This window comes from Equus quagga, chromosome 15 (assembly GCF_021613505.1).
Source record: "Equus quagga isolate Etosha38 chromosome 15, UCLA_HA_Equagga_1.0, whole genome shotgun sequence".
Classification (NCBI taxonomy): domain Eukaryota; kingdom Metazoa; phylum Chordata; class Mammalia; order Perissodactyla; family Equidae; genus Equus; species Equus quagga.
This window is the reverse complement of record NC_060281.1, coordinates 21,806,930-21,825,979: the sequence shown is the minus strand read 5'-3', so window position 1 is coordinate 21,825,979 and position 19,050 is coordinate 21,806,930. Positions and strand designations below refer to the sequence as shown.

Sequence of the window (19,050 nt, the reverse complement as noted above, 5' to 3'; positions counted from 1 at the left end):
TGACTTCCCAGGATGCAGTGGGCTGCTGGAGAATTCTGGCACCCCTCTCATGGCTGGGGGCATTCTGTAAATAAAGGTGCCCCTTGGGTTGGGGCAGCAGTGAGGAGCTGTGGGATGAGCCCTCGATGGGAAGCCACTGAGTTTGGTCCTGGGTTCTGATCCTAGCTTTCCCACTGATTTGCTGTGTAACCTTGGGCATGTGGCTTTCCCTTTCTGGGTCTCAGTCTGTTCATCTCTCAAATGGATAATGAAGCCTCTTAGCAGACCTCACCACACGATCTATCTGTTGTTATGCTCAAATGAGATGCTAAATAAGGTGCTTCTTCTAGACATGGTGCTAAAGAAGAGACTCTTCTCTGATGACTTCTGGTACCAACAGGGCTGGTGGGCATGCTGTCTACTGTGTGGTGCTGGGGGCTGGCCAGGGCCAGGGGACCAGGAGAACAGAGCTCTTTGTTCCATGGCTGGCCCTCCTACCTCCCAGGCACTTTGCAGGATAATGCATTCCCCACCCCCACACTCCCCACCCCCAACATACTGTTTAGGCCTCATGCCCAAAGAAGAGTTGAAGGCATGGAAGCCAACATTTTATTGAAGAAGCCAGAATAAACACAAGTTTTATGAGTACCTTGAAGTTAGAGAATTTGCTGGGGAAAGGGATTGGGAAGGCCAGGAGGCCACCCTTCAAAATGGGGTCGGCTATGTCCCCTGACCAGATAGAAATGGGAAAGGGAGGAGTCGAGAAAGTCTAGACTCCCTGCTCTACGATGGAACCCAGGCCCAGGCCACCAGAACCCCACCTTCTCCCACCCCCATGGGACCGGAGAATTCTGTAGCTCTCATTGGACCATGGAGGGGAGGGTGGGAGGCCTGAGTTGGGGGACATCTCCTGTGAGCATCTCATTTGGATTTTATCTCCACGGGATCATAGATGTAGCAGCCCACATCACCAATGTTCACACCTGGGGGAGAGAACCCTGTCACCAAGGGCCTGGCGGCTGGGGGGTGCTGGGATGAGGGCTGGAGGGAATTGGGAGGGGCCTGGGCTGTGTCTGACCACAGGGGAAGTTGTCCACACATCCCCACAGACCAACACGCCGTACTTTAGGCCCAGTGTCTGGGGTGGGGCTGCCCACCTTTGGGGCCAAACAGGTAGCCGTAGCAGGGAATGTGGCAGTAGGGGACGCCATCATGCTGGGACACAGAGAGAAAGAGAACTGTCTCAGCTCGGCTCTCTTCCCATCTCCAGCCTCCCTCCTCCCAACATAACCACCCATGCCTGCCACAGCTCACCTCTGCATGACTCCCAGCAGTCAGGGTCTTCCGGCAGCGCTGGCACCTCAGACAGGGTCGGTGCCAATTTCTGCCCAAAGACATCACCTTCTCGGCTGGTGGTGGAGAAAGGTGGTAGTTCTGGGGGCAGGGCAGGGAGACCCCCCTGCCTTATACCACCTCCCTGCCTGATGCCCCTCCTGTCCCCCCCCCCCCCCCCACTCCAGGCTTTCTGTTGTCACTTACCAAAATAGACAGGTTCCTCACAGCCAGGGCACAGTGAGGTCTCCCCAGTGAAGGTCTTCATGTGGGGAGGGCCTTTAAGGGGAAGAGGCCCTGGCTAGGGCTGAAGTGTGGACCAGGCCTAAGCAGAGCCCACCGGCACCGGCCTGCATAGGGCACTGTCCTCTTCCAAAAGCCATGTTCATCCCCATCCCAAAGCCTCTCACTCAGGTGGCCTTGAGTCTGCCTTCCTGGGGCAGAGCTCAGTCCCCTCTGACCCTACCTCCTGCCCTATCTGTAGGAGGGACCACCCGCTTCCTTGCCCACCAGCCCGACCCCGTCAGCAACTCAATCCTCAGGAAACCTGAGCTGATATAGGAGCTGGCTGGGGCAGGGGTATCAGGTGTTGGGGAGCATGGTGTCATTGCCCACTCCAGGGGATGGGAGGGAGGAACAGGGAGTGGGGGGAAGTGGAAGAATGTGAGGGACTGGCCCCATCTCAATGACCCCTCACTTGTAGGTCATTCCTTCCATGGCCCTGGCCTGGTAGAGGCCTGAGTTCTAGGCTAGCTTTGCCTCTGACTAGCTGCATGACAGCACAAAGTCACTTGCCCTCTCTGGGCCTCAGTTTCCACACCTGTAAAATGGGGGTGATAATACCATCAGCAGCTGACATGAGGGAACATAAAAAAAGGAGCCAAGGATGAGAGAAAACTTTGCCATGAACAAAATTGTATGAATGTGAAGCGGAAGACTGGGTGGGAGACTACCACCTGGTCCCACCCGCTGTTCCATCTGGGAAAGGGTCAGGAGGAGGAGTAGCTGGGGCCCAGCCACACTTACTTTTCTTGCCCTGGGGGAGGCCAGTCCTGGGCCTCGGGGGGCTGAAGCTGCTGGGGCTGAGAGGAGTGGTGCTGGCAGGGGTGGGTGTGGGGGAGTTGTAGAGGTAGGAGCCCACACCGCCAATGTTCACCCCTGCAGAGAGAAGAGGGGAGGTCAGGCTTGAGCCTTCCTCTCCCAGCCACAGAGAGGGTTCTCCTGCCCCTTTGTCCCTCCCAGGCTGGTACTTACCCCTGGGTCCGAAGAGAGTCCCATAACATGGCTTGTGGCAATACGGCCTCCCATTGTGCTAGGCACAAGCAAAGGGAAGGGGGTTGCCCAGGGCCAAGGAGGGCCTCTCCTGTGTCCCACAGGCCTTTCCCCAAGATGGGCTGCTGGGTGTGTCCGTCCGCTGTCCTGTGCTGGTTGGGCTGGGAGAGGTGGAGGGGTGGGCTAGCATGCTGGAATTGCCAGTGTGGGCAGGGAGAAAGGGCAAGAGCAGGTGGGGGAGCAGTGCTGCTGTCCTCCCTGCCCCCCCCAAAAGGCATGGGGTCCACTGGCACAACTCAGGCTCAGTGGTCTTGGAAGTTGGCTGCTGAGGTTGCCTTTGGTGGGCATCCAGGGCTGAAACTGGGGGCTGGTGCCTGGGGGACAGTGACAGACACAGGGCTGTGTGCCCTGGCCAGGCCTCACCTCTGCGTGCCCTCCTGGGGACAGGACGCTGTGGCAGCGCTCACATTTCAGGCAGAAGCGGTGCCAGTTCTTGCCCAGGGAGCTCACTTTCTCTGCTGTGGGGGACAGGAGGAACCGGGCTGCGGGGAGCCACGCGCAGCAGCGGGCGCCCTCCTTTTCCCCCTCAGCCCCTCCCGCCCTGCTTCCTAGAGACGATGGGGAGTGTCTCCGGGAGGCCAGCTCCATCCCGCTCGAGTGCCAAGCGCCCCACAGGTGGAAAACGGTCTGGGACCACACCGTCGCCAGTTCCTGCGTCCTCACGGAACCCGGCGGTTCACACTCGCCCCATCTTCTCCCCCTCCTCAGCCGGGGCCTCACCGAAGAACACGGGCTGCTGGCAACGCGGGCAGGTCCAGCTCATGGCTCCGCTCAGGGCCGCCGGCGCCGCACACAGGAGGCACAGCTGGCCCAGCTGCCGGGGCACCGTTCCCGCCCCTCCGCTGGCTCCGCCCACGGCTCAGCTTCCAGTCTCACCGGGCTGAAGCCGCTGCTCCTCGGCGCCCATTGGCCGCCAGAAATTTAGAACCAATCCACCCGGGGGACGCAGGGGACTTCGCAGTTACTTCCAAACACTAAAAGCCTCTGACCGTTGGGGAGGAGAGAGGGTCCTGAAACCGCATTGGGAGGGGAAGGGAGCGTTGAAGACGCCTGGAAGGGTGGTACTAGTTTCTGGCTTGGTACGGCGAGGAAAAATGTCCAGAGTGTCGACGCCATGAAAACTATTATTTCCCCAAAGCGAGGAGTTAGGCATTCTTTGAAATCATTTAATTCCACTTTGGCAGTTAAGACAACGGAATCTGGAGCCCACCTCGGCTACTTTTTGGCTTTAGGCAAATTACTTAACCTCCCCCTGCCTCCGTTTTTCATCTGTACACTGAGTATGATGATGATAAGTCTCCACCTCATAGAATTATTGTGAGAATTAGATGATACATGCAAATTGCCCAAACAGTGCTCGGCACATAAATGCTGTAAAAGCGATAGCTATCATTATGATGAATCTCACAATGAACTCAAGACTCTTAGTTTGAAGCCTCAAAATGTGGTCTGCATACAATGGTTTCCTCATAAAATTATAATACTTAGTAAATTTAAAAGTATAATTTAGACGCCATTTACATATTCCTAATTTAGTTTAAGATGTTTTAATATTTGTTAAAAGTAGCTTAGCAGTGCTTCAAAGGACACTTCAAGAAATTTAAACCCACAGACTAGGAGAAAATATTTGCAAACATTTATCTGATAAGGGTCTAGTAACCAGAATATATAAAGGACTCTTACAACTCAACAATAAAAAGACAACCCAATTAAAAAATGGGCAAAGAATTTGAATAGACATTTTTCCAAAGAAGAGAGAGAAACGGCCATCAAGCATGAAACATTACTCATTAGGGAAATGAAAATCAGGACCATGATGAGATGCCATTTTACTGTAATACTGCCATTTTACTGGCGGTAATAAAAAAGATGAGTAACAACAAGTGTCAGTGAGGATGTGGCAAAATTGGATCCCTCATACAAAACTGGATCTCGTTGATGAGAATGTATAGTACAGCCCTTTGAAAAGCAATCTGGAAATTCTTCAAAGGTTAAACCTTTGACCCAGAGTTACCATATGACCCAGCCATTGCACTCCTCAGTACATACCAAAGAGAAATGAAATCATATGTCCACACAAAACCTTGAATACATGAAGGTTCATAGTACTGCTATTCACAATAGCCAAAAGGTGGAATCAACCCAAAGTCAATCAACTGATAAAAGGATAAACAAAATGTGGTATATCTATGACAGAATATTATTCAACCTATCATAAAAAGGAATGAAGTACTGATGCATAATACAACATGGATAAACCATGAAAACATTAAGTGAAAGAAGCCAGACACATAATACCACATATTGTATGATTCCATTTATATGAAATGTGCAGAATAGGGAAATCCATAAAGACGGAAAGTAGATTAGTGGTTACCAGGAGTTTGGGGGAGGAGCAATTGGGAGTATCTGCTAATGGGTACAAGGTCTCTTTATGGGGAGATGAAAGTGATTTGGAATCAGTGGTGATGGTTGCACAACCTTATGAACATACTAAAAATCAATGAACTGTACATCCTAAAATGGTGAATTTTATGGTATATGAATAATGTCTCAATAATAGTACTGCCTGAAGGGAACTACTTTTTTTTAAAAAGGTAGCTCAGCAAGTGAGGGGGAGGAGACATTGCTGATTGCCTCGTGCCAGTGCCCCAGCAGAGGAGACAATCCCCCGATGAAGTATTGTGGTGAAATGAAGAGTTTTCTGGAGTAAGTTCCTCTGTTTTGTCAAGTCAGTTCAGAAAGGGCTGGAGTGGGTCTGTGTGCTGAACATCACTGGGCTGCAGTGCTGTGCTCTGCTGAGTGAAAGGAGTCCTATTTGTGTCTTGGGAGTTCAAGACCCTCTCTGGACTTCAGTCCCCTCAACAGGGTGATGGGGATGGGACTGGTGTCTATGAACTTCCACTCAACACTCCTGTTTCCTCACTTGTCTCCATCAATACTTTTTGCTTACCAACACTTGTTTTATCTTCCTTGTTGACTTCTTAAGATGGAAGGCTTGCACACTGTGAAACAAACTTTTCTACACTTTCTCACTTTTTTTTTTCCTGAGGAAGATTCACCCTAAGCTAACATCTGTTGCCAATCTTCCTCATTTTTTTGCTTGAGGACGATTAGCCCTGAGATAACATCCATGCCAATCTTCCTCTGTTTTGTATGTGGATTGCTGTCACGGCATGGCTGACGAGTGGTGTAAGTCCACGCCTGGGATCCAAACCTGTGAACTTGGGCTGCCAAAGTGGAGAACACAGAACTTTAACCAATATTCTTTGGGGTCAGTCCCTCATCATTTGTTCCCGTTTTGGGGAATATTTCAAGATCCGTAGTTTTATAACTGTTTCTTGAAGGGCTTCTTTAACAAACTTGAAAAATATTAATTTTAGTCTCCACTGATATTTAACTCTTGTGTTCCTGCCTCTCTCATTTGTTTCTTCTTGAAGAAGGCAGCTCCAGGTTCACTGCCTTCTCCTCTCTTATGACTCTCATGGAGAAGGTCCCACTTCAGGAGGCTGCAAGGACTTCATTGTTGTTATTCTTGGACATGCTGCCTCCTTTAGGAAGGCTGGCTTCATCTGCCCAAGGATCTCTCCTCAGAATTCCCAGGGCACATCAAATAGTCCTTTTCCAAGGCTTCCTAGCGCTTTCTCCATTGGATCACATTGTACTCCTCAACTCAGCCTCTTAGATGGGTCATCTTTACCTTAGCATCCAGCACAGGGCCCACCATGAAGAAACAAGCATCAAAGTGTGAGTAGCACGCTGCTTTCACACAACTTGCAATGATTCAGTGGGGCAAACGCTTTACTGTCCCGTCTTCTGTGGCCTTCCTGTATTGTATGGCCATGACAAAGACAGTATGCCTCATCTCTTCTATTTCAGTGCTTAGGAAAGACTAGCTGAGGCTCCTCCTTTCCCAATATTTGCCATCCATTTGCAGGTACAGCAAATTACATATTCCACTCTTCTTCCTTGCTTGGTTTCCATTATTCTGACTCTAAAAGGGGCTTTGCAAAGAATGCTAAGAGGGAAAATTAACATTTCTTGTAAGAATTCATCTGCAGTTGCTGACAGTGGCTGTTTTAAATACTTTGTGTGACTAAAGTCCCTAAAATGATATTTTAACAAATACCACCAATGGGTAAGTCCAGTTGAGTGTAGGTATTATCAATTGTCAGGGTGCAGTTTGTGTCATCTCTTATGAGGCAAACCTTTCTTTCATAAAGATGACAATTCTCTTGGTGCCCTCCCCACCCCGCCTGCTTTTTCCTGCACAGACCTCTGTCACAGTATCTGTAATGCTGTGTTACACTTCACTTGTGTGACTTTCTTCAATTGACAGGATTGATTGAAACTGACTTATCTGTGTATCTACAGCACCAAGTATAGTGTGGGTGCTCACTAAATGTTACTAATATTATTATTAAAATCTCCTACTAACACATTTTTTTTTAAGGATTGGCACCTGAGTTAATATCTGTTGCCAATTGTCTTTTTCTTCTTCTTCTTCTCCCCAAAGACCCCCAGTACATAGTTATATTTTCTAGTTGTAGGTCTTTCTGGTTGTGCTGTGTGGGACGCCGTCTCAGCGTGGCCTGATGAGTGGTGCCACGTCCACGCCCAGGATCCAAACCTGCGAAACCGTGGTCCACCAAAGTGGAGCACGTGAACTTAACCACTTGGCCATGGGGCCGGCCCCCCACTAACACTTTTTACTTCATGTTTTTAAGCTCAATTGTTAGGTACATATAGGCTTTAGGATTGTGTTTTCTTGATGAAGTGACCTCTTATTGTTGTTGTTAGGCTGAAGAAACAAGGTTTTCAACTCTAGATGAGTGGTGGTATAGATCATGACCTCAAACACCTGGAGGAATGTCACATGGAAGAGGCATCGGGGCACTACTGAGACCCCTGGATAGAGGTCACAGGGAAGCATATTTGATTCAGTCCAAGGGAAGAACCTTCTAACAGACCCCGAACATGGAGTGGCTGCTTCAGACAGTACTGAGCTTCCTCTCTCTGGATGTTATGAGTAACTCTGGATAACAAACCAACTGATCATCAGTGTTGCAGAAGGGACTCAAGCCTCACATACAGACAGACCTTTAAGATTTCTCTACAATTTGATGATATATGATTCTGTGATTCCATTCCCAAAGAGGAGTTTGAAATCTGTGTCAGTAACAGAGTATTGCTAACATAGTGACAGTGACCACCTATGGAGTGCCAGTCACAGGCACTGTACTTGTTATTTCTGACCCTACAACCACCTGTTGAGGAGTGTAAATGTTACATTATCAACTGTACAGAAAAGAAAGTGGTGTGGAGAGGTTGAGAAACGTGTTCAAAATAATATAGACCCAAGCATTCTGCCGCTCAAGCTCATGCTCTTTCCAATTCTATGGTCGTAAGCATGGTTTCTGCTCAGCTGCCTGTGTGTTTCAGTCTGAAAGGTTATTACACAGCACCTCTGTACCTGAAGACAAGAGGGTCTATCCAGGAAAATAATGGATTGAGATGCAAGAGGCAGGGAAATGTCATTAAATCTTTTCCATAGCTTCTCAGTGCCCTAAAGATAAAATTTTTAACTTGGCTCTAGGACCTTCCATCTTTCCAGTCTTCTAGCTATTTCTCCTGTTGCATCAACCCCTCCAACCAAACTAATGAGCTTGTTAAACCTGACAAACTCTTTCCTGCCTCAGGGCCTTTGCAAATGCTCTCTCTTTTCTTTTCTTTTTTATTTTTTCTTTTTTAATTTTTTTTATTTTTTGAGGAAGACTGGCCCTGAGCTAACATCCATGCCCATCTTCCTCTACTTTATACGTGGGATGCCTACCACTGCATGGCTTTTGCCAAGCGGTGCCATGTCTGCACCCGAGATCCGAGCCAGCAAACCCTGGGCTGCCGAGAAGCAGAACGTGTGAACTTAACCGCTGCGCCACTGGGCCAGCCCCACTCTCTCTTTTCTGGGAACTTGCTTCCCTAATATCTTCACCTCACTAATCCATGCCTAACCTCAGCTCCCTCTCACCTCCTCAATGCCAGGCTATTGATCCCAGGTACTCTCTCCTATCACATCCTGTGCTGGAGGATAGAGGGGGTACAATCCATGACAGCTGTGTTTTCCTTGTCTGGGTGCTCAACCAAATGAGGGAAAACAGGCAAACAGAGACCCACCATAAAGGTTAGATTTGTACCTTAGTAGGAGAGTAAAATAGGTCTGCCCACTCCCCCACCCTAATGTAGGCTTTGTCTACCTCATTAGTCGGTGAGCTCCTTGAGGGCAGGCACCAGGACTGCTCTGCCAAGCACCGTGTATGCTTCCAATGCCTTGTTCAATCTCTGGCACAGAGTGCTCAATAAATATTTGTTGGTGAGTGAATGTTAAATGTTATATACAAGTCTCCCTCAAGTGTGAGTAGATGAGTGCTAGTGGGAGAGATGTAGGATTAGGAGGGGACTGGAAGGGGGTGACAGTTTTGTTACAACAAAAGCCCTGGAGCAAGGGAAGCTCAGCTGTCCAGAAATAAGGACTCAGGAATTTGTTTCTTAATATACAAGAGAATAAGTGTGTAATGTGCAAAACAGAATATGACTTAAACTGATCCTGATTATAAATACTAAGTAACTGATAAAGTAAAAAAGAACTGAAAATCTGCTTTGGCAGCAAACCAGTCCCACTAATTATAGTCATTCACAAGAACTTGCTAATTAAGCTTAATTAGCATGTAGCACAATTACAGTATGTCTATCATTAAATATATGGCAAATGAGAGAATGTGGGAAAGTGTTATGTAAACTGTAAAGCACCTTACAAATATGGCTGCTGTTATATGTCAGGTTAACACTACAGTGAGTTTTGATTACAACTATAAACTCCACTCATTTTCTATCTTTGCAGACTTGTTCAAGTGCATGGCCATATGCTTGTGACTTTTAAGGCACTATCAAAAACTGTTCCTAGATGAGTCTTTGGAAAGGTTTCACTCAGTTCTGGTATGTTAATGAAAAATCAGTCTTACCTCTTTATCATTGTTTCTTAACCTTTATTAGCCATAACCCTTGTGTTTTCTCAAGCTTTACTTTTTGTGGTTTATATTACTAAAAAACCCCCAAAAGTAAAAATAGAACATACACACAAAATAAAAACAGACTGAAATGCATTCTTAAAAACACACTAATCTTCTCACCTGTAGAGAACTGCTGCTGTGTAATCACACATTATTTATGGCTCTTGCAAGAGTCTATTTGGTTTTTTCCCTTGTTTTCCAGCATCAACTCGCCATCACATGAACCTGGTGAGAGCACTCTGTATATGGCTGCTTGGGGCTATTGAGTGGGCTACCATTTTGTGATTCAGTGGTATCAGCTGGACTAATTCAGAGTCAAGACTGCCGGAGGAGACCCCCTGACCCTTCGCCATGGCTGCCTTCAACCTATGAGAAATCAACAACAGCTTTAAATGATGGTTTTCCTTGCAAAGATGGATTTGACTTCTCCAGTATCACTTGGAAATGCGTATTTCATCTTAAAATATATAAAAGTAACTACCTCAAGATAATCTGCAGCATGAAAAATGTATCCATAAGCTGGAAATTGAGAAGAAAAAGAGAGGAGTGAAACTTGGTGGGCAGCTTGCTTGTAAATCTGATAGCTGGTGACAATGTTCCCTGGTGAAAACTACCAGTAACTTCCTCATCTTCTTACTAAGGTCTGGGGGGTAATTTTTTACAATATATGAGAATAGTCCTTCCAGGTCATAAGACTATGTTAATGAGACTAAAACAGCTTAATCTTATGAATTCAGATAAATGCAAATACTTACCTTCCTATAGAAGAGTCTTTCAGTTCCTCTATGAAGCTCAAGGTCACAGAATCAGGAGTCAAGTTCCAGCCTCTTTCCAACTCCAAAATGACTGGCCTTTCTCTCTTCTTCCTCCAAGCTTTTGGAACAGACAGAGCTATAAAATCTTTATTTCTAATCTCTTACTAGCCCCCTACCACCAAAAAAGGGGCAGAAAAAAAGCAGTATCTTAGTAGGGACAAGAACTTGAGCATCCATTTCTTGATAAAAAACCACAAAGAAAGCCTAAAAATAAAACAGGCACTGAACCTTTGCAGCTCTATAGGGGACATTTTATTTTCTACTTAGAAGCATTTCCTTTGGAGAACCTCATCTCCCCCCATTCCATATTAATTCAACTTAGTCCTGATTGTTCATTATGGTCGTATGACCAGGGCCTGGTCTGAGTACCTCATCTACCTGGCAACAGTAATTGTTCAGGGATATAAATGTGGCCCAAGTCACACTAATCAACATCCTCCCTGAGACTTTTTGGTGTTATAAGGAAAGATACACTCTCATTTTCTAGATAGAAGCCTATAAGGACCACGGCAGCTTGCGGCTGCAGGGGCTATGTTGCCCCTGAGTGGAGAGAAAATAAGGCCAAGTAGAGCCGAGGGAATGGGTAAGACAGAGTCCTAATGACATCTTTACTTCCTGGATCTAACTCTGCCCCAGTTTCCCAGTTATCAAGCTATAAGTTACCCGCCCCCATTCATTTTTTCTTAAGCTTGTTTGAGTTAGGTTTCTGTGTTACTTACAACCAAGAGAGTCCTGATTAATACAAAATGCACCTTTATACAGGTAGAAGAGCATCTTCTTGTATTTAAGAATTACATCATGTTGTGTAAAGTTCTGACACTGCAGATAGCTTTATATACATATTATCTTTTTTTTTAAAGTTTGGCACCTGAGCTAACATCTGTTGCCAATCTTCTTTTTTTTTCCTTCTTCTTCTTCTCCCCAGAGCCCCCCAGTACATAGTTATATATTCTAGTTGTGAGTGCCTCTGATTGTGCTATGTAGGACGCCGCCTCAGCATGACTTGATGAGTGGTGCCATGTCCGTGCCCAGGATCTGAACTGGTGAAACCCTGGGCCTACAAAGTGGAACACGTGAACTTAACCACTTGGCCAGGGGGCCGGCCCCTATACATATTTTCTTAATGCATGATTTTCAGGATAACCTTGTAAGAAAAAAGGTTAGAAAATAATATATAAGAAATGGATCTTAGACAAGTAATCCAAATAAAAAATGGGCAAAGGATTTGGATAGTTTTCCACAGAAGATATGCAAACAGCCAATAAGCACATGAAAAGATGCTCAACATCATTAGTCATTAAAAAGAAATGCAAATCAAAATCATAAGGAGATATCACTTCACACTTACTAGGATAGCTATAATAAAAAAATGAAAAACAGAGGGTAAGTGTTGGAAAATATGTGGAGAAAATGAAACCCTCACATTTCTGTAGGAATGTAAAGTGGTGCAGCTTCTGTGGAAAACAGTTTGATAGTTTCTCAAAAAGTTAAACACAGAGTGATGTCACAGAAATGTCAGAGCAGAGAGCTCCAAAAATGAGACCCTCCACTGAAGCTATCATTAAGCTGGTGAAAACTGATAGACTCAACTTTTTCAGAACTCTGGAATCTAATAAAAAACTTACAGTGGAGTCCAACCAGTGGTGTGTCTAATGAAAAAAGAAGCTGCTAAATTTCAGTAACAAAGAGTTGTGGTTTTTTCCCCCATTCCCCAGCTTGGTGGTGGCCATGGGGACAGTCGCCCATATTCCTGGTGTGGCTTGATAGTGCCAGGGGAAGGCAATATGCACACTGTTCTCAAAAGATTGTGGCTGTGAATTTTTCCCTATCTGGTAGTTCCCTGAGGGACCCATGCTGAGGCTGACTTTTGTTTTGCCCCCCTCAGGCTGGAGCAGTTTTCCACGTAGCATCTATTGAAAGCATTTAAAGACATGGACTGCCAGAGGCTGCTTGGAAGGCAGTGGGGACAGCGAATGGAATAAGCAGTAGACAGATCAAAAAGCCTGGAAAGGAAGAGACTGAGGAGGAAGATACATGGGGAAATAAGGACTCTGAAGGGCTAACATATGATAGGGAGATCCAGTCTTCCATGTTCATGCCCAGGAAAAGATGCATGTTCAGAAAAGACCTGAGAGGACCCTATGCTAGCATTTTTGGCTGGTCTTTGGGCTCCACGCCACCAGGAGGTGAAGGCTAAGGCAGAATTTTAGACAAATCGGCTTAGTACTGAAGTAGTGCCCAAGCTCAGGGCCAATCTGCCAAGACCAGGAGAGGTATTTGTTTGTTTGTCTGTTTTCCACTCTACGCATTTAAGGAAATCTCTGTCACATAACTGACTGACTGCTGAGATTATGGAACAGAGATTTCAGTGACCACACACAAGAAATACAGTCTTAGCAAAAATAGTTTGGAAGAGCAATAAACAAATGGATGACTATAGCCTTCAATAATCAACAACAACAAACCCTGGGAGGATGATCTGATTCCCAGATTGATACATTATAATATTCAAAATGTCCAGTTTCAAACAACAAAAAAAAATCACAAGGTGTAAAAAGAATAAATAAAGTATGGTTCATTCATAGAAAAAATAAGTTTATAGAAGCCATCACCAAGGAAGCCCAGATACTGGACTTACTAGACAAATATTACAAATCAACTGTCTTAAAATATGCTCAAGGAGCTAAACAAAACAATGCACAAAAAACTAGTGGAAACCAGGAAAATGAACAAATAAAGAATATCAATAAAGAGATATAAATTATAAAAAGAACCAAATAAAAAATTCTAGAGCTGAAGGTTACAGTAGCTGAATGAAAAACTTACTATAGGGGTTCAATAGGAGATTCAGGCTAGCAGAAGAAACAATGAGTAAACTTGAAGATAGAACTATTGAAATTATTCTGTTTGAGTATCAGAAAGAAAAAAGAATGAAGAAAAATGAACAGAGCCTAAGGGACCCATACAACACCACCAAGCAGACCAACATATGCATTATGGAAGTTCCAGAAGCAGGAAAGAGAAAGAGGCAGAAAGAATATTTGAAGAAATAAATAATGGCTAAAAACTCCCCAAATTCAATGAAAGACATAGATCTACACATACAAGAAGTACAACAAACTGCAAGCAGGCCAAACTCAAAGAGATCCACATCAAGACACATTATAATCATACTGTCAAAAGACAAAGACAGAGAGAGAATCTTGAAAGCAGCACAAGAGAAGCAACTCATCATGTACAAAGGATTATTATTCAATAATATTCTTCAATAAGAATAGCAGCTGATTTCTCATCAAAAGCCCTGGAGGCCAGAAGGCAATGGGGTGGCAATTTAAAGTGCTAAAAGAGAAAACTCAATCAAGAATTCTATATCCAACAAAATTATTCTTCAAAACAAAGGGGGAAATTAAGACCTTCCCAGAGAAACAAAGGCTGAGGAAGTTCATTGCTAGTAGACCTCCCCTACAAGAAATGGTAAGGAGAGTCCTTTAGGCTGAAATGAAAGGACACTAGACAAGAACTCAAAGCTATACAAAGAAATAAAGAAATCTGGTAAAGGTAACCACACAGGTAAATATAAAAGCCAGTATTATGTATATTTGGTTTGTAACTCCTCTTTTTGTTTCCTATATGATTTAAAAGACAAATGCATAAAACAATAAATATACGTTAATTAGCACACAATGTATAAAGATGTAATTTGTGACAAAAACAACATAAGGAGGGGGATGAAGCTATATAAGAGCAGAATTTTTGTATACCATCAAAGCTAAGTTGGTATCAATTCAAACTAGATTGTTATAAATTTAGAATGTTAATTATAATCCATATAGTAACCACTAAGGAAATAAATAAAAATATAGAGAGAAAAGGAAATGAGGACAGAATCAAAATGGTACATTGGAAAAAATTTAACCAAACAAAAGAAGACAATATTGGAGGAGCTGAGGAACAAAAAAGAAATAAGACAAGACATAAGAAAGCAAATAACAAAATGCCAGAAGCCCTTTCTTACCAGTAATCACTTTAAATGTAAATTGATTAAACTCCCCACTAAAAGAATCTGGCAGAATACATTTTTAAAAAAGACATGATCCAACTATATGTTGTCTACAAGAAACTCATTTTAGATCCAGACACACATAAGTTGAAAGTGAAAGGATGGAAAAAGATATTCCAAGCGAATAGTAACCAAAAGAGAGTTGAGGGGGCTATGCTAACATCAGACAAAATAGACTTTAAATAAAAAATTGTTACAAGGGACAAAGAACTCATTATATACTGATAAAAGGGTCAACTCATTAAGAAGATATACCAACTATAAACATATACATACCAAACAGAAGCTCAAAATATATGAAGCAAACACTGACGGAACTGAAGGGAAAAATAGACAGTTCTACAATAATAGTTGGAGATTCCAATACACCACTTCAATAATGAACAGAACATCTAGACACAAGTTCAATAAGGAAATAGAAGACTTGAACAACACAAAACTAACCAGACCTAACAGACATTCACAGAATACATCATCCACAAACAGCAGAATACACATTCTTCTCAAGTGCACATAAAACATTTTCCAGGATAGATCATAGGCCACAAAACAAATCTCAATACATTTAAAAAGAGTGAAATCATACAAAGTATCTTCCCCAACCACAATGGAATGAAGCTAAATTAATAACACAAGGAAAACTGGAAAATTCACAAAATGTGGAAATTAAACAACAGATTCTTAAGTAATCAATGGGTCAAAGAAGAACTCACAATACAAATTATAAAATACTTTGAGATGAATGAAAATAAAAACACAACATATCAAAATTTATGGGACACAGTGAAAACAGTGGCAAGAGGGAAATTATAGCTGTAAACATTTTTAAAAAGAAGATCTCAAACGAACAACCTAAGTTTACATCTCAAGGAACTAGGAAAAAAAGAGCCAACTAAATCAAAAGATTGTAGGAGGAAGGAAATAATAAAGTTAGATAAATGAGACAGGGAGTAGAAAAACAATAGAGAATCAATGCAACCAAGAGTTGGTACTTTTAAAAGACTGACAAAACTGGCAAAACTTTAGCTAAATTGGCTCAGAAAAAAAGAGAGAAGATGCAAATAACTAAAATCAGAAATGAAACTGGGACATCACTACTGACCTTACAGGGGAAAAAAGATCATAAGATAATACTACAAATAATTGTATGCCAACAAATTAAATAATCTAGATAAAATGGAAAAATTCCTAGAAACATATAAATTGCCAAAACAGACTCAAGAAGAAATAAAGAATCTGAACAGACCTATAATAAGTAAAGAGATTGAATCAGTAATCAAAAACTTCTCAACAAAGAAAAGTCTAGGACCAGATGGCTTTTCCGGTGAATTCTACCAAATATTTAAATAATTAACACCAGTCTTATTCAAACTCTTCCAAAAGACAGAAGATGAGGGAACACTTCCTAACTCACCTATGCAGGCTGAGACCAAAGCCAGACAAAGACAAGAAAAGAAAACTACGAATCAACATCCCTAATGAATATAGATGCAAGAGTCTTCAACAAAATAGTAGCAGACCAAATCCAACAGCATTTTAAAAGGATGATATACTATGAGTAGGGAGGATTTATCCTATGAATGTAAGGGTGGTAAAACATAAGAAAATCAATTAATGTAATACACAACATTAACAGAATGAAAGAAAAAACCCACACATGATCATCTCAACATAGAAAAAGTATTTGACAAAATCCAACACCCTTTCATGATAAAAACTCTCAGGACACTAGGAATAGAAGGGAACTCCTTCAATATGATTAAGGGCATTTACGAAAATCCTACAGCTAACATCATAATGGTAAAAGACTGAAAGTTTTCTCCCTAAGATCATGAACAAGACAAGGATGCCACTTTCACCACTGCTTTTCACCAGCGTACTGGAAGTTCTAGCTAGAACAATTAGGCAACAAAAAGAAATAAAAGGTATCCAAATTGGAAAGGAAGAAGTAAATTATCTCTATTCTCAGATGTCGTGATCCTGTGTATTTAAAAATTCCCAAAGAATTCACAAAAAACCATTAGAACAAATTAACAAATTCAACAAAGTTGCAGGGCATAAGATCAACACATAAGTCAGTTGTACTTTGAATAAAGCACCTGCAATGAATAATCCTAAAGAAAATTAAGAAAAAATTCCATTTACAATAGCAAACAAAAGAATAAAATATAAAGAAATAACTTTAAGCAAGGAGGTGAAAGACGTGCAAAAACTACAAAATACTGCTGAAAGATACTAAAGAAGACCCAAATAAAGGGGAAGGCATCCAATGTTCATGACTGGAAGACTTAATATTGTTAAAATGGCAATACTATCCAAAGTATCTACAGATTCAATGCAATCCCTATCAAAACTCCAATGACTCTTTTTGCCAAAATGGAAAGGCCAATCTTCAAATTCATATGAGACTGCAAGGGGGCCCAAATGGCAAAACAATCTTGAAAAAGAAGAACAAAGTTGGAAGACTCACACTTCTCAATTTCAAAACTTATTACAAAGCTACAGTTATCAAAACAGAGTGGTACTGGCATAAGGACAGACATATAAGCCAAAGGAATAGAATTGAGAGTTCAGAAATAAACTCATCCATCTACAGCCAACTGATTTCCAACAAGGGTGCCAAGACCATTCAATTGGGAAAAAAGTCTTGAACAAATGATGCTGGAACAACTGGATATTCACATGCAAAAGAATGCAGTTGGACCCCTACCTCACACTAGATACAAAAAGGAACCAAAAATGGATCAACAACCTAAATCTAAGAGCTAAAACTATAAAACTCTTAGAAGAAAACACAGGGGTAAATCTTCATGACCTTGATTTTGGCAATGGATTCTTAGATATTACACCAAAACCACGAGTAATAAAAGAAAGAAATAGATAAAATGGACTTCATCAAAATTAAAATCTTTTGCGCATCAAAGGACATTATCAAGAAAGTGAAAAGACAACCTACAGAATGGGAGAAAATATTTGTAAACCATACATCTGACAAAGGTCTAGGATCCAGAATATATAAAGAATCTCTACAATTGTATAGCAAAAAGACAACCCAATTAAAAAATGGGCAAACAATCTGACTAGACATTTCTCCAAAGAAGATATATAAATCATCAATGAGCACACAAAATGATGTTCAACATCACTGGTCATCATACCTTACAGGGAAATATAAGTCAAAACCACAATGAACTACTAGGATGGCTATAATATATTTTAAAAAGGAAATTAACATATGTTATGGATATAGAGAAATTGGAGCCATTCACTGTTGGAAGGGATGTAAAATTATTTGGGTACTGTGGAAAACAGTTTGGCAGTTCCTCAAAAAGTTGAACATAGAATAACCATATAACCCAGCAATTCCACTTCTAGCTATAAATGTAAAAAAACTGAAAACACGTACTTAAACTAATACTTATGCATGACTGTTCAAAGCAGCATTATTCACAAAAACAGCCAAAAGGTGGAAACAACCCAAATGTCCATCAACGAATGAATGAATAAACAAATTGTGGTACACACACACAATGGAATATTATTCAGCCATAAAAAGTAATGAAATACTGCTACATGCTATAACATGGATGAACCTGAAAACCATTACGCTAAGTGAAAAAAACCAAACAGAAAAGGACACATATTATATGACTCCATTTATATGAAATATCCAGAATACTTAAATCCACAGAGAGGGAAAGCACATGGGTGACTGCCAGGGGCTGTGGGGAGGTAGGAATGAGAACTGACTGCTTAATGGACACAGGGTTTTATTTTGGGGTGATGAAAATTTTTTGGAACTAGACAGAGGTAATGGTTGCACAACATTGTAATGTACTAAATGCTACTGAATTGTTCACTTTAAAGTGGTTAATTTTATGTTATGTGAATTTTACCTCCTTAAAAAAAGACTAAAATCTGAGATAGCAGTCAAAATAGTGGTTACATTTTGGGAAAGTAGTGACTGGAAGAGTACATGAGATGGGTTTCAGGGGTGTCGGTCATGTTTTGATTTGGGTGTTGGTTACCCAGGTGTGTTCACTTTGTGAAAAGTGTTGAGCTTAACATTTGTGATGTGTCCTTTGGTTTTTTTTTATATGCACCTTATACTTTAATACAAGATTTTACTTTAAAAAAAGTTAGAATTACCATATGACCTAGTATATACCCAAGAGAATTGAAAAACATCTGTCCACACAAATACTTATACACAAATGTTAACAGAAGTATTATTCACAATAGCTAAAAAGGGGAAAATAACCCAAATGTCCATCAACTAATGGATAAACAAAATGTGTTTATCCATACAATGGAATATTATTCAACTATAAAATACAATGAAGTACTGATACACGGTACAACATAGATGAACCTTGAAAACATTAAGTGAAAGAAGCCAGACACAACAGACCACATATTCTATGACTCCATTTATATGAATTGTCCTGAATAGGTAAATGGAGAC

General features: G+C 42.1%; 2 protein-coding genes across 4 annotated transcripts in view; both read right to left on the bottom strand.

Annotated features, from left to right (window-relative positions):
* Positions 1-584: 584 nt before the first annotated feature.
* CRIP3 (cysteine rich protein 3) lies at positions 585-3,504 on the bottom strand. 3 transcript variants are annotated; one of them, XM_046640602.1, is made up of 8 exons: positions 3,364-3,504; positions 3,007-3,101; positions 2,566-2,623; positions 2,338-2,469; positions 1,519-1,590; positions 1,294-1,388; positions 1,137-1,194; positions 585-962 (listed from the first exon to the last, which is right to left on the bottom strand). In XM_046640602.1, exons 1-8 carry the CDS (start codon positions 3,404-3,406, stop codon positions 901-903), a joined length of 615 nt encoding a protein of 204 aa, XP_046496558.1. In that variant the 5' UTR covers positions 3,407-3,504; the 3' UTR covers positions 585-900. The 3 variants fall into 3 exon arrangements, with proteins under 3 accessions (XP_046496558.1, XP_046496556.1, XP_046496559.1); XM_046640600.1 differs by having other exon boundaries at positions 586-962; positions 3,007-3,492; XM_046640603.1 differs by lacking the exon at positions 1,137-1,194 and having other exon boundaries at positions 587-962; positions 3,007-3,492.
* Positions 3,505-9,689: 6,185 nt separating this feature from the next.
* The window catches only part of ZNF318 (zinc finger protein 318), a 41,803-nt gene continuing 32,442 nt past the window's right edge, over positions 9,690-19,050 (bottom strand). The window contains exon 9 of the mRNA XM_046639681.1: positions 9,690-10,583. The gene's annotated coding sequence lies outside the window, so the exon portion shown is untranslated. The remainder of the gene's footprint in view (positions 10,584-19,050) is intronic.